Here is a 15,632-nt window from a genome sequence, read left to right as displayed (position 1 = left end):
AGAGAGCAATAAAGAATACGATAGAAGCCGCATCTGCAATATTTGTAAAACTCGACCTGGCAGCTCCAGACCACGCTTGGGGCTGCCTCCAGTGAGTCGCTCTCTCCAGAAAATGAACTGGACTGTTGGTAAGGAGCCCAGGGCTGTGGGGCTGTGCCTCTCATGGCTGAGAGGGGCTCCAGGCTGCCGATGAGGGTAAAGGTCACCCCCAAACAGAATGGAAAGGCCTGGAAATGAAGTTGCTTTTTAATCACATTCTCAGCGTCTGAAATACTCTCCAAAAGGTAAAAAGGAAAAAGCGACAGGAATGGAAGTGCCAAGAGCTGGTACTAGTCCAGGAGGCTAAGACAAGAGTGGGCGGCTGGGTGGTTTGGGGAGAGGGAGGCATGCTACTGAACCAGGGAGAGGAACTGGGGCTCTCTTGGCCGGCCTGGGGGGTGCAGCTTCTCCAGTGCCCGGTGAAGGACAGCTGGAGACAAATCCAGTCTTTCTCAACACAGTGACCCATGTCCCTGCAGATCTGGAAGGTGGAGCCCCTCCCCCAGCTGACTCAGTCCTTCAGCAGTGGGGCCAGGAGCCATGGAGTCCGGCCTACGGGCCTACGCCCATCCGCTACCCCTGTCTGTGCTTGCCTTTTAAAACCCTGCGCTGTTGAGATGTTCAGTTACAGGCAGCTCCTTGCACCACATTCCACGCCCTCACTAGGCCCACACTCTCCTTTTATCTGGACCACAGGCCCCATCCAGCAGACCTTTCTGTGGTGATAAGAGTGCAAATGCATCATCCAGGGCAGTAGCCACCATCCAAATGTGACAACTGCACAACTGAGACATGGCTAGTGAGAGAGAGGGAGTGAATTTTTCATCTTATTTAATTTTAAGTAATTGAAATTTAAATGGCCACGTGTGGTTAGTGGCTACTATGCAGGAGAGCATAGAAAAAAGAAAAGGGAGTGCTAGGGCTGGGGTTGTGGCTCAGCGGTAGAGCGCTCGCCTAGCACGTGCGAGGCCCTGGGTTTGATCCTCAGCACCACATAAAAATAAATAAAAATAAAGGTATTGTGTCCAACTAAAAAATAAATATCTAAAATAATAGTAATTAATTTAAAAAAAAAGAAATAGGGAGTGCTGAACCAGGCAGATGATGATTGACTCTGCTGTTCCCAGTGGAAAATCCCTTGATTTGCTCATAGTTTTAAGGGAAACAGGAGAGGGGGAAATTACCCTGACACATCATTAAGTTAGAATCATAAAAAGTCAAGGGTTGTAAGAGACTAGAATAAAAGGTTACCATCTCTGAAATCTATCTAGAGGGATCTATCTTTCCCAGAAGCTCTAAAAGCAGAACAAAGCTCCTTCCCCCAAGACACAGAGGCTGGCAGCAATGGGCAAAGGAAGGATTTTACAAATGAGAGACGTTGGCAAAGCAAAGTCTCAAAAAGCCTATTGCCCAAAGCAGCACTCTCTTACTAAGTAAGCCATGTGATCTCAAGTCACCAGCCCTGCCTGGCCCCTGAAACAAGACCATCATAAAGGTTAAGAAAGGCTTGGCTTAAAGGAAGATTTCTGGTGTACGTTGTTCATAACCAGAACCATCTGGAAGCAATCTCGCTTCACAGGATGGACTTTTCTTCTTCTGCTCTTTTTTTTTCTCTACAAATCCCATCAGCCCAGGAACAGCTGCTGGAGAATCTGGCCAGAAGCCAGGGGTGAAGTCACAGCCCCCTTCCACACCAATGTCATCATGCACCCCCAGATGGCTTGTTACCCTACGTGGCTACACACAGGCTATGAAGAACGCTGATTCTACATGAAAAAGCAAAATCACCAGCAGTCACAAGAGGAGGGACCTATAGCCACAAAGCCAGCTGTGAGAAACTTGTTTCAAGTCAGTAACATAGATACTTGCCAGCAAATTACTGCCTGAGACAGCTCAGAGGGCCATGGATAGGGATTCATAGCCCTTAGGATGACACACTGCCAGTTTCTGTGTGTGTCCTGCAATGGCAGCTCTACACAAAGGGCCAGGGAGGAGGGGCACCAGCCTGGGGATTCTGGCACCAGGGCCACTGACACTAGACACAGAAGGTGAGAGCCATGTGGGTGACAGGGACATCAAGGGAAGGGCACATCAGGGACCAACTCAGCGATGGGCGTTAGACAAAGGCTTTGTAAATCAAGCCACTGAGCTAACTCTCTGAGGAAAGACGGGAAGGGAGGCTGGGGGGAGCCAGGGAAGAGACCAATTTCATTATGATGGGCCTGGTGACAATAACCTTTTGTCCTCTAAACAATCTGGGCCTGCCAAGCTGCTCCACAGTCTCCAAGAAAGCATGAGGATCCCGTCAGGAGGCAACAGACTCATCCTTAATTATGAGACAAGGCTTCCCAGAGCTGACATCCTCTCCCACACTTCCTCCCTGCTGCAAGCACTCCACAGAATGCTGGCATGATGCTCCTCTAATGAGAGCAGGCAATTTCCCTAAGCACAGGAGATCTGGTTATTCAGGGGATCCTCCCCTACCACCACCATCCCCAGATCATGCTCAGACTCCTGGTAATGAGTGGGAAGTATCGTTTAATTTGACCAGCGGTCTATCGGGTCACATGGGGAGCTAGAAAAGTCACTGCCTGGTAGCTCCTAAAATGCTTCATTCCATTGTCTTATTCCCTTAAGGACTGTCAAGGAGACACAAATTTTAGCAGAGAGAGGCCCCCAACTTAAATTTCTATCAGAGGTCAAAACTGTGTAAAAGCATCTAGTTCTACCATGAAAAAAGTTGATTGGCACTGTACATCAGAAAGAGCCTTGGAATGAGAGTCAGGACTGGGCTCTAGTCCTGTCTCTGACACTTGTGCATTGGTAGACACTGAGCAAACCACAGAGTCCCTCAGGCTCTACTTGCTCAACAGCAAAATGGGAAGAAGGGGCCGCCATTTCACAGCTGTCAGTTCAGCACAGTGGCTAGTAGTGCACACTCCAAAATAACACTGCCTGGATTTACAGGCCAGGATCTGGAACCTTCTTAGTTGTGTAACCTTGCACAATTTAGCCTCTGTGCTTCAGTTCCCTCATCAGTAAAATGTACTTATTTGATAGGCCTGTTTTAAGATCTGCTTTAAGAGTTAAATATGAATAATTAAGTAAAGCTCTCATCACAGTGCCTGGCCCATGGCTCTCCCAGTAAATATCAGTCAACCTCATTACTATCATGATTAATGGGAAAGCGGGGGGGGGGATTAAAATCTCCACAACTAGAAATTTACTATAAGGATTGAATAGCTTAACAGTAGGTAGACCCTTTGTTAGGGTTCAGAGAAGTAAGTTCACAGCCCAAGGTGACTTCTGAAGCCAAGAAACGTAACGGAGGGTCTAGGGAAGGACTTGTTTGCATCCTGGAGGACCACACACTCCAGATGTCACCAGTCCACCTTCAACCAATTCCAACAACTTGGGAGTGATTAATGACTCTCATGGGAAAAGAAACAGGCTATAGATCCTCACCTCCCTTTCCATAAATTAATTTTCCAGTCTTTCTCTTCTATAGACAATTAAGAAAGAGAGTCACCGTCTTTTTCCCCAGTGCTGGGGATCAGAGACTCACACATACTAAGTGACCCCAGTCTTTTTAAGTCCTAAAAAAAAAAAAATAACTGTTCCATTTTAGGCTGTTAGAGGGTAAAAATATTTTTTAAAGGAACTCATTAGTTGGGGGAGGGGGTTACATGAACCATGGTCTAAATTGGTTTTAAATATCCCGAGTTCTTCCGACAAGGATATAAAGGGCTTTCCTTCTCCATAAGTCCCATTTTCAAATCAAAATAAGAACAGGTAAGAAATGCACAAAGGTGTACATAAATCTCTGCTTGTAACTATCCTTGTGAGCCAACAGCCATGTTGGGAATTATACTGAAAACAAATCAAATCATGTCTGACTGAAGCCATTCTCAGTCTTGGCTTCTCAATTATTTAGTACCTTCTGTGAAGTTCCATGCAATTAAAAACAGCCCACTTATGGGCTGCTTATCTGCATAGGACCCTGCTAACACAGAGAGACAGAGAGAAAGATGGGGGTGGGGAGAGAAAATATGTGCATGTAACGTTGGGTATAATCTAGTTCTGAATTTACCTGCATTGAGAAAGTTATAAAATGAGGGCAATCTTTAGATGTGTGTTTCAGGAAAAATGTATAAGCCACTCCAAAAGGGGGAAAAATACAGCTTCATGGGAATATAAAACACTAACCTTATCACATGGTTTGAGTGGACCCTTTACAGCCTTTGAAAGCATCTTGCCCATTAAAGTGATGATGCCTCTCATCTCATTAGAAGTGCTTTCCAAAGCTAGTAACAATATATTGTTCTCCCGCCCCAGATGAATTGACACTAAGCAGCTGCAACAAAGACACTGGTCCAAACAAGTCCTAGGCATGCCATTAACCAAGTTTGTGTTGACTGCTTAGATCTCATTTGCCTTCCTGGCACAGAAAGACTATCCAGACACACTTGCCTCAAGCTCAACGTGTCTCCAATACAAACCCATTGTTCCTGCCTTTCTCTTTGACTGTCCATGACACTGACCTGTAGGCTTCGCCTACTGCCAAATAAACCTCTCTACTTTCAGCCAATAGATAACTGCTTTCTATCTGACCTGGGTCAGCACAGGACTAAGCACTGGGCGCCTGCCTCATGAGGAACCTACAGGCTAATGGAAAAGACATATTTAAATACGTAATTGTAGTCATCAAAGACTGACCTCTAAATAATTTTCTTTTTTGTTGATTTCCTCTCTCTTGTTTTCTGCTTCCATCTCTCTATTTAGTGCTTGAGACTATATATATATTTATATATTTCTATGGTAACTTTTCCATGAGTTCCTAAATCTGCTTTCTAAAGTCAGTTTCTTAAGATACCCTCACAAAAATATTGCTTTCATTTATTTCTTCTCCTCAGAAATTCACAAGATCAACCTAATAGTCTCTCCCACAGCAAATCACCCATTTCTCTATCTGGCTTTTTATGGTCTCTTAGTACAAGTTCAATGTGTTTCTCACAATCTCTCCTCTTGTATTTAACCATTTTCCTTATTGTCTTTTTAGATATATCCTCCCACCTCCTTTTAAACATGTTTACAACCACGGGTTCATAATCTTTCCATCTTTCCAAATTGTACAACACCCAGACCAAACTGTCATGAGTATTTCCGAATGACACTAGCCCTCATCTTAAACATCTCTGCAAGAAGTGCTGATATTGTTGATTGAATACAAATGGATTTATAAGAAAGCCCAGTCAGGGTTAGAATAATAACTCTAGGATGTAAAATCCAGAGCCCTTTTTTGATAAATCCATTTACCTTTTAGAGAAGGGGCAAATATTTTTGGCTCTGTGGGTTACACAGACTCCGCTGTAACTACTCGACTGCCCTGCATTGGGGTGAAGGCAGCTATAGTTCAAATGTAAACAAAGGGGTGGAGCTGTATTGAGAAGAGAATTATTTACAGATACAGGTGGTGAGCCGACTTTGGCTTTCCAGCAATAGTTTGCTGACCTCATTCTAGACAAAGAAAAGTGGATCTGGGTGAGGATCTGCTTTTTCTAGAGGGTAAAGAACAACTAAAGGTCCCTTAGATGAGCCTCTTATGGGTAGTTCAATTTGTTCCTTTATGACAATATGTGTCCTAGAAGTAGGTCCCCAGCCTGGAAGTCATCAGCATGGGAATCTTGGCTCTGACCATCTGTTCACAATGAAGAGGGACAGTGAAAGCTATGGCCCTGCTTTTGTGGGAGACGTGGTAAGGAGAGTAAACGACTTCATTCTTCTATTATCCTCCAGACTGACAAGAGGCTCCCTCATTAGATCTCAGGGCGTAAGAGTAAATCCCCCACATTTCTGCATGTAAGGCTCTGCTCTTTCATTGAATCCTTATTCCAACCCCGTAATGTGTAAGAACTTGTTACCTGTCTACTACTCTTCTGAAGAGACAGGAGGTCTTAGTCAACATGACACTGAGGTGTGTTTAGGGAACAAGACACCCCATGTCAAGAGTTCTTACATCAATCTGAATGTGATCAAATATAGTGGAGCCTTCACATCTGCAGGTGTCATTTCTATGGTGTCAATCAACGTGGATGGAAAAATTTTTTTTAAAAGTATCTATAGTGAATGTGTCCAGTTTTTTTTTCTTCACCTTTACTTCCTATGATACAGTGTAGCAACTATTCATATAGAATTTACACTGCATTAGATATATTAAGTAATTGACAGATGACTTCAAGTATACAGGAAGGAAGATGTACATTGGCTACATGCAAATACTATACCATTTTATATAAGGTAGTTGAACATCCTGGAATTTTGGTATCTGTAGGGGATCCTGGAACTCATTTATTACAGATTGAGAAATGAATAAAGCACATTATCTTGAATCTTTATAATGATCCTCTGAGAGCATATCTTTTCTTCACTTTATCCATGGAAAAATAGGCTCTAGGCATTAAGTAGAAAATCAGAATCAGGATTCTGCTCATTTAGAAAGTCAAGAGTCAGGATTCAAATTCAAGCCACTTTGGCTCAATAAATCCTCGGCAGATTCCTTAAATCATCTCTACCTATTTAATAACCCTGGCCTAAGAGCATAAAGCTTAATGTGTTTTATAAGGCCCCAAATGATTGTTCCATGCAAAGTGAGGAATTAAGTCACATGCAGAGAGAGGGTCCAGTATCCCCAAGGAGGGCCTCCAAGAAGAGAGAGAAACCATTGCCTGTGATTTCAGAACTGGTCTTAAGTGAGAAATACAGAAGCAGTCACAGACTCGTGTCCTTCACCACAAACTCAGGTCTCTGGCTGCACATCCTGACACCAACTGCATAAGTGGCTTTTCACAATGGTGACGCTTCCTATGCACACCCACTGCAGTGGTACTGGGGAGGAGGGAGGTGTGTTCTTACCAGCCTGTCATATTAAAGTCCCTGTAGAGCATCTTCTTTCCAAGTTCCTTTCTCTGTACTCTCCTTGGAAACTCCAAATGTGTGAACTCATTTCCCAGCAAGTGAGGCTGCATGAATGCCTAATATTAAAAAAAAAAAAAGAAAGAAAAGAAAGAAAGCCACACACATTTAAGGATGTTTTATAAATTGAGACAGGCCATAGTTCATAAACAAGAAAATCATCTCATACTTTAAGGGAAATAAATAAATTTCAGCATTTAAACACTAATAGAAGATGACCAAATAGAAATCTTGCACTTAATAAAGGGATGTCACTTTTTCATTTAGTATGAAATATTGCTATCAGAGACACATAGAATGAAAGGTGTAATGAAAAGAAACTGAGCTCCAAAGTTCACAGATGGCTCACTATCCTGAATGGCACATGGTGAGGTAGAAGGCAAGCACTCTTACCCCGACTCTCTGCTCTCATCTCCTTTATACCTGCAGTTACCATGGCCTTGCCTTTGAAAGCTGCATGTGAGTCTCCAATAAACACAGGGCTTGAGGCTGCAGGGTGGGGCCAGATTCACCAGACAGGAACATTTTTCTGGACCCCCTCCAGTTTGTACTGCAGTCATTTGCTCCTGTCATTGGAAGACTATTCCGGAGCAGATGGCTTCTCCCCCCGCCCTCCCCCCCCAACCCAATCTCTGTTCACAGGACCAAAGTCTTGAGCAAACAGCCACTTAGGGAATTGCTTTGAAAAAAACAAACAGTCTCATTGTCACATTCAGAATTCAAATCTGGCTGTCCAAGAGCTGGAATGCTCCTGTTTTAACATCCCTGCTCAGGGGCCACACACTGTAAGCGTACCTACACTAGAACTTCCCGCATCACGCCTGACGCCTACATAATACCAGAGTGGTGGGATGGATCTTCTCTCTTCACTGGCAGAGAAAAGAGTGGGCAGAGCACATCATGGCCTGGCACTGTGGGAAAACAAGGGATCCCTACCGCCAGACAGATGGTCATATCCTCAGTTTATAGGAATAGGTTGAATAATCCTTATTTGAAATTTTTTGGTCCATGAAGTACTTAGAATTTTTTTTAAAAAAATATTTCAATACACCTAATGAGGCATCTTGGGAATGGGTCCCAAGTTTAAATACAAAATTCACTTATGTTTCATATGTCTCTTATACACATATCCTGGTGGTAATTTTATATAGTATTTTTTTTTGAGAGAGAGGGAGAGAGAGAGAGAGAGAATATGAGAATTTTAATATATTTTTTTTTTTTTTTTTTAGTTTTCGGTGGATACAACATCTTTGTTTGTATGTGGTGCTGAGGATGGAACCCGGGCCGCACGCATGCCAGGCGAGCGCGCTACCGCTTGAGCCACATCCCCAGCCCAATTTTATATAGTATTTTCTGGTGTGCCTATGTTTGGAGTACAATCTGTCATGTGAGGTCAAGGTGGAATTTTCCATTTATGGCATTATGTCAGTGCTTAGAATTTTCCAGATTTTTAGGGAATTTCAGGTTTTGGGATTTTTTATATTAGGGATGTTCAACCTACAACAGACAGCTCTCATGGTCTCCTTCCCAGGACCAGAGGCCAGCAGATCTTCCACTGGTGCTCATAGTGATTTGGAGGTACTAGTTAGACATTAGGCACTGGAAATTAAGTTTATCAGGAGCCAAGAGAAGCAAGTTGAATTGTCTACCAGGCTGGTCATGTTTGGCCACTGGTGGAACTCTGAGGCAGTAGTTCTGGGCAGGTGTGGGCCGGACAGAATGGGGTGACAGGACAGGATAACTGAGGCTGAGAGACTTGTGTTTTTCCTGTCTGAAGCAGGTTCCAGATCTGGTGGGAATTCTGGAGGGTCTGAAACTCTGTGGGAGGTGAGACTTGTGCTGCTGCTGCTGATTATCAAGAAAACTTTAATTCTGGATTTTATAGAGAAGTTCTCCTCGGAAGGAAGGAAAGGAACTTATATGCAAAAGTGCAGGTCAGTGGTGTGGGCTACATATGAGACATATGAGTCTGCATTCAAGAGAGCCCTTCTATCCCTCACACTTATTTTAAAAAAACAGCAGGAGAGACACAGAAGGCAGCCTGGGTCAGCATATACAGTTAAATAATAAGTGAAATACAGATTTGCACCCAGAATTTATAAACTACATTTATAAACTGTGATTTTAGTGGGTGGTTTAATTTCATAATTTCCTTACCTATAAAATGAGATTAATTGTATATTTTTATAATTAAGTGAAATGTCTCTAAGGTACTGATCAGGATTGTATTTGCTCAAAAACAATAACTATTATAGCCATTTCATGATTATTGAGTCCTATCACATCCTGAGTCTATGCTCAGAGACTTGTGTGTTTCATCTCACCCTCCAACAACCACATGGGCAGGAACAGCTACTTAATTTGTCGGGTCCAGTGCAAAATGAAAATATGGAGCCTCTGTTCAAAATTAAAAATTCCTGCAAGCTGGAATCAACACTGATTTAGGGGTTACCATCTGCCTTATACTAGGGACTTGATACATGTCACCTTAGTCATTCAATACTACAAAGCCTACATCACAGAACTGACTTACAAATGAGGAAACTAAGTCTCAGAAAGGTTAAGACCCTAACCCAAGGTCATCAGCTAGGACTGAATGGTTCTATAGCCTGAGTTTAACATCCTCCTCAAAACCCCATCCTATCACCCTATGATAACCCTTCTATCCCTCACAGTTATTTAAAAAAAAAAAAAAAAAACAGCAGGAGAGACACAGAAGGCCTTTGAACATTTACTCCTAGACCATGCAGCCTGAGTCAGCAGATACAGTTAAATAATAAATGAAATACAGATTTGCACACAGAATGGTTGCAAGGATGTTCCTGACATTATTCTTAACAGCAAATAACTAGAGAAAAATCATTTAATAATGAGCGACTAAATAAACTAGCATAAATTCATTCCAAGGAACTCCATGTTATCATTTAAGATGATGCTACAGAGAATATGCAACAACCCACCAGAGTTGATTTCACTGTACGAAGGAGGATAACAAATACTACGTGTATGTACAAAAGCATAAGTTTACATGTGTCATGTCATGTATACACAGATCTACATATTAAGTATATATGTATGTAAAAATGAGTGTGTGCTATGGTGTGAATGTGTCTAAAATTCATGTGCTGTAAACAATCCCCCAATGCCGTCTGCTGGGAGGTGTTTAGGTCCTGGGGCTCAGCACTTGTGCCTGGCTAATGCTGCTATAAAAAGGACCCATGGGAGTAGATCTCTCTTTCCTTCTGCCTTCTGCAGGTGAGGACATAGCAAATAGGTCCATACCAGATTGCTGGCACCTTGATCTTGGACTTCCAGACTGCAGAAATGTGAGAAGGAAATTTTTTCTTCTTTATACACTACCCAGTATGTGGTATTCTGTTATATCAGCACAAAATGGACTACGACAGCATGTGTGTATAAATAGATACACCACATATATGTGCATTAGTGACAAACCAGACAGGACCCAAAGAACATTTCTGAGCACATTTCTTCCCATGATGAAGAGGGTGATGGATTTTGGGACATGTTACACCCAAAATGACATTTGGCACTTCAGGAAACAGCAGAAGTAGGCTGCTATGGTTTGAAAGCATCTGTCAAAAACCAGTGTATTGAAGGCTTGGTCATTAGCCTCTGGTGCTAGACTGAGATCTCTGAGACTGTGAGCAAAAATGAACCTTTCCTCCTTTTAGATTGATTTATCTCAGGTACCTGTTACAGTGGCAGGAAGCTGACTCACACAGTGACCATGAACACTAGAAAGAATTCTTCCTACCTCTTTCCCCAAAGCAGGCCATAAAATTTAGATGACTGTCTTCTGAAATTGATTGTAAGACACTCATTCCATACCCTGCTCCATACCCAGGGGAAAGGAATGTCACACAAGGATGCCAAGAAAATTCTAAAAGAGCAGGCCTTGCTGAGCTAATCCCCTCCCCCCAGGTAACGACTATTAGATCATAAACCTTCCATTCTCCAATCAAATTTATACATGACTGTCCATAAAAATAAGTCTTCTTTGTTTCTTTGGCTCTTCATTTCCAAAGGATCTTGTATCACATGCAATATTTATTAAATACATTTTAGACTTTTCTCTTAATTTGTTCATGGCTCTTGGCCATGAACCCAGAAATGGGTAAGAACAACAACAACATTCGTTCTCTCTTACAAGGGAAGTGTGAAGTTTGAGGCACTATGCCTGTTAACAGATGAGCGGACCTGTGGGTGGTGCCTTAACCAGGTACCTTTGTGCCATTTTTTGTTGGTATATGTTTGCCTGGGCAGCTGCATCAGAGGATCTGTTGAGGCAGGTGCCTGCAGGTTAGCTGGCAACTCCTCAGTGGCTTTGTTATCTGCAGGGGCTGCTTCACTTCTCCTTTGAGGATGTGCATGTTCAAAGGAGGCTTGAATTCTGTGTCACCTGTGGTCAGTAGTCTCCTCACATGTGAAGTCTTTCACAATCTCAACAGAGTGTTTTCTATACAAAATACTGTATTTCATCCAATCTAAGATGCCATTTATTAAATGCACCATTATTTTATGATCTCTAAGAAAATAAGAGCTGCCAATTAAATTGTGCTCAATGCTTTCTTACCGTTTCAGATTTTTGTTTTGCTCATTCTGGAAGAGCTCCTTTAGACTGAAGACAAATTTTATTACCTTTTACTTTTGTGTATACTTAGTAAAGGATATAGAAGCAAAGTACAGATGGTCCATGACTTACAATGGGACCACATTCCCAACATAATCCACTATAAGTTGAAAATGACTTTAATAGTCCTAACCTACTGAACATCATAGTTGAGCAGAACATCCACTGTTCACCCTTGAGATCTGGTGGCTGGGACTGGGAGCTGTGGTTTGCTGCTGCTCCCCAGCATCATAAGAGAGTATTGTGCTACATTTCACTAGCTTGAGAAAAGAAATCAAAATTCAACACTGAAGCATGGGTTCTATTGAATGTATATTGCTTTTATACTGTTGTAAAGTCCAAGAATCATAAGTGGAACCATCATCAGTCAAGGACAGTCTGTGTACTGGCTCAGGTTTTCCAGAACTTTTTCACAGTTAGAATCCTACAGCTCTCATCACTTTTCGACTCGGGATCTTGATGTTCATAATTTTCCACAGTGTCCTGGGTTTCACAAGAGCGCTGGTGATGCAGCACTTCTTAAGTCATCCGCAACAGAACTACATGCCACAAAGCCAGCGGTGCGGAAGCTCTTAAGCCAGTTCCGCAATCATCTAGAGCCAGCTTACCGCTGACTCCCACTTTGGGAATGTAGTTCAACAACTCTTGATTCACGCCTTCCCAACTTCCTCCACACAACCAGTTTGATCCAAAGAGACTTCACAAGTGTGTCAGTTTTGTCTCCACAGTTGTTTTCCCAAGCTGATGAACCCCCATTCTGCAAACTGGTGTGATGAGGTTCAGGACATGCTGCTCTGAAATATGGCATGTTGGCATTTGAGAAAGCAGAACAGAAGGGTCTCTCTCATTTCCCCCTGGTCCTTCTCTCCTTTAGCATGTCACCAGACATGCGCTTAGAGGGGAGGAACATCCTGATTTCTGACAACACTGGATTGCAGGAGAATCTGAATAAAGACATCTCGCTAAGTTCCCCTGGAACTTATTCCCATTTGATCATAACCCTATTGTGCAATCATTCACAGTTAGAAACCTAAGGCATAAAAAATACACAAATTTACATGTTTCTTTGGAACTTCATGTTCTTATGAAGGCGCCTGAGTCCGGTACACTTTGTGGTACACAAATTTGTTTTTTTGTCTTGCTAACCCCTCTTTTGTTATAGGGACTTTGCTCTCACTGTAATGGGCAAGAAAAATAAATCTTTCCTCCCTTCCAGATGCTCGCTCATGTGACGTTTGCACATGCCCAAGTCATGCAGCTGGTTGACAAGAACTGCAAACTATTCCAACTTCAAATATATTAAAAGTTGGGGGAAAAGTGCTTTAGCTCTGTGGGAACACTGTAATATTCATCCCACAGTGAGACTGATGCCACACCTTGAGCATTCGCTATCTTTTTGGTGATCTTTCTTTCCCACTTACAAATGGCCATAACACATGTGGAATGATTTTTTTTTTCTGTTGCAATCATGTCTACCGTGGAATTTTGAGTAGCTCATGAGCACCTGGGGCCCATTTTACCACTCTTTCTTCTTTGAAGTCACCATTGACCTCCTAAATGGTAGGCCTGCTTCTTAACAGCACTTCAAATACTCACTGTTGTTGCCCCTGGCAGACCCTCTGGAGTTAATGGTGTTCAAGTAATACAAGTCTGAGAACCAAGGAAGAGCAGAGTGAACATATGGCTGCTTAGTGAAAAATGAGATGCTAAATTACATAGAAGGCACACAATTTGTAAAAACCACCTGTTGGTTTTCAGAGGGAGACACTGCTACTCATTAGTGTATCATTTTATGCAATCATCATGAAAGCTTATAAATGGTCTCATATGTACACATTTACATATGTACATATGTTCAATGTCATTGAAATATCTAAAATGTTATTTAAGTATTTCCTTTATAACTAACCCATATTTGTGAATCTTCTACCATTGAACATTTTTTTTTTTTTTTAAAGAAGTGCCGGGAAGGCTGGGGTTGTGGCTCAAGTGGTAAAGTGCTCGCCTAGCACGCCTGAGGCACTGGGTTCGATCCTCAGCACCGCATAAAAATAAAATAAAGATATTGTGTCCACTTAAAGCTAAAAAATAAATGTTAAAAAAAAAGAAGTGCTGGGGATTGATCCCAGGACCACATGCTCCTAGGCAAGTGCTCTACTCTGAGCCATGCTCCCAATTCAGGTTACTCATATATTTAAAAAACTCTCCAAATTACTAGTATTGAGAAACCGTGGGTCTTGAGGTTACTTACATTGCCTCCTAGTGAATATAAAATGCTTCCTCATTTTCTTTCTCTTTTTAATAAACATTCTTCCTGCTACTTTGTGGTTAGCTGGCCAGTGAATAGTGTCAGCTTTTTTAAAAAAAAGTTGAGAAGAGATTTACTGCTCCTTGTTCCAGTAATTTTAGGGAAATCTAAAGTCACTGGGAGGAATTAAACAAGCAGGGACCTGGCTTCCATGAAGGGCACGCAGAAGCCCAGAGAGTCCCTAAAAGGCCAGCATGGAGTCACTTACTTAGCAGAAGTAGAGGGGCCTTAAAACCTAGGAATCTGGAAAGTTCTTAGTACTTGCTCTGCATTCAAGTGCCATGATTCACACTGACCTGTCCTGCTGGAGGGATTGCTTACATCAGCATTCAGGAGACTTGAGTCCCAAAGCCACTTAACTTTCACATTCACTATAAGCAACAAACACCACATTTAAAGTCTGTAAAATGTAGGGGAACTTGTTAAGTTGTATTAAGCAATAAAACCTAATGATTTCCTGGCTCAAAACTTGTAAGATACATGAATCATTTCAGCATGATTTACCCCACTGCCTGTACCTGGACCGTTTGTAAATGCGTATACATGATGATAGCTTCTTTTCAAGCACATTTCACTGGGATGCTGACCTCTTAAAAATGTGAGCTGAATCCAAGCTGGGATCAAGCACACATAAGAATGCAAATCCACCTGCAAAATAATTCTGGACACTCTTCTAAATGTTCCTTATTTATCTGATATGCTGGATATACTTTAGATTTTTTTCTTCAGTGATGTTACTTGGAGGTACACATGCTAGAAACATCTCAGAGTGATGCAAGTTAGTAAAATAAACCTCTGGGTTTAAGTGAACATCAGCTAATACTTCATATGTTCATGATTTTTAAAATTTTAGCTTAACCTAGCACCTAACATAGTAAAGGCTTTAAGTAAGTTATCTGTTGGAAAATGGACACAGAATATTCTCACCTGTTTTACACAACTACAGTTTAGTGATTATTTAAAACTGTAAAAAGTAACAAAGCTTCCTATCTTTTGAAAAAGTTAAAGGTTTTTTTTTTTTTTTTTGGTACCAGGGATTGAACTCAGGGGCACTCGACCACTGAGCCACATCCCCAACCCTATTTTATATTTCATTTAGAGACAGGGTTTCACTGAGTTGCTTAGTACCTTGCAGTTGCTGAGGTTGGCTTTGAACTCGTGATCCTCCTGCCTCAGCCTCCCGAGCCATTAGGAACTAAACGTGTGTGCCACTGAAAAAGTTAAAACTAAAACCCATGGCATGTAAAAACAATCTTGGACACAAACAATCTTTTCTCATTTGATAGAAATCTTCCCATAAATCATGTGAATGTGACTGCAGTTATACTATTTAAAATCCCATGATATTTCACCATGCTAAGGATATAATAAGACTATGTCTCTTCTCTACTTAATGAGCATGCAGACTAGAAACCCAGAAATTAGCATTTTATACTACAGTGCAATTTAAAGTGTGCTAGCCTGCTCTGTATAAAAAAACTGAACCTCTTTTTCCACACTCTCATCCTAGATGTTGAGGTTTTCCTTCAAGGATCCATAATAGAATGTTCCTGAAAAAAAGGTGTGGAGGGATACCTCAAGTTCATGTGTGTACCACAAATATTACCTGGAGGAAAAAAGCCTGGTAACCAGCACTCTAGAACCACTAAAGACAAGTCA

At 41.8% G+C, this 15,632-nt stretch overlaps 1 protein-coding gene across 1 annotated transcript in view; it reads right to left on the bottom strand.

The window, feature by feature from the left end:
- Positions 1 to 15,632, bottom strand: part of Ppm1h (protein phosphatase, Mg2+/Mn2+ dependent 1H) — a 256,218-nt gene that overhangs the window by 66,247 nt on the left and 174,339 nt on the right. The window contains exon 6 of the mRNA XM_026392985.2: positions 6,952 to 7,070. Within this exon, the coding sequence (XP_026248770.1) occupies positions 6,952 to 7,070 (119 nt within the window). The remainder of the gene's footprint in view (positions 1 to 6,951; positions 7,071 to 15,632) is intronic.

The sequence above is a fragment of the Urocitellus parryii genome, chromosome 5, assembly GCF_045843805.1.
Source record: "Urocitellus parryii isolate mUroPar1 chromosome 5, mUroPar1.hap1, whole genome shotgun sequence".
Taxonomy (NCBI): domain Eukaryota; kingdom Metazoa; phylum Chordata; class Mammalia; order Rodentia; family Sciuridae; genus Urocitellus; species Urocitellus parryii.
Note: the sequence above shows the minus strand (reverse complement) of the source record. Positions and strands in the feature narration are given on the sequence as shown.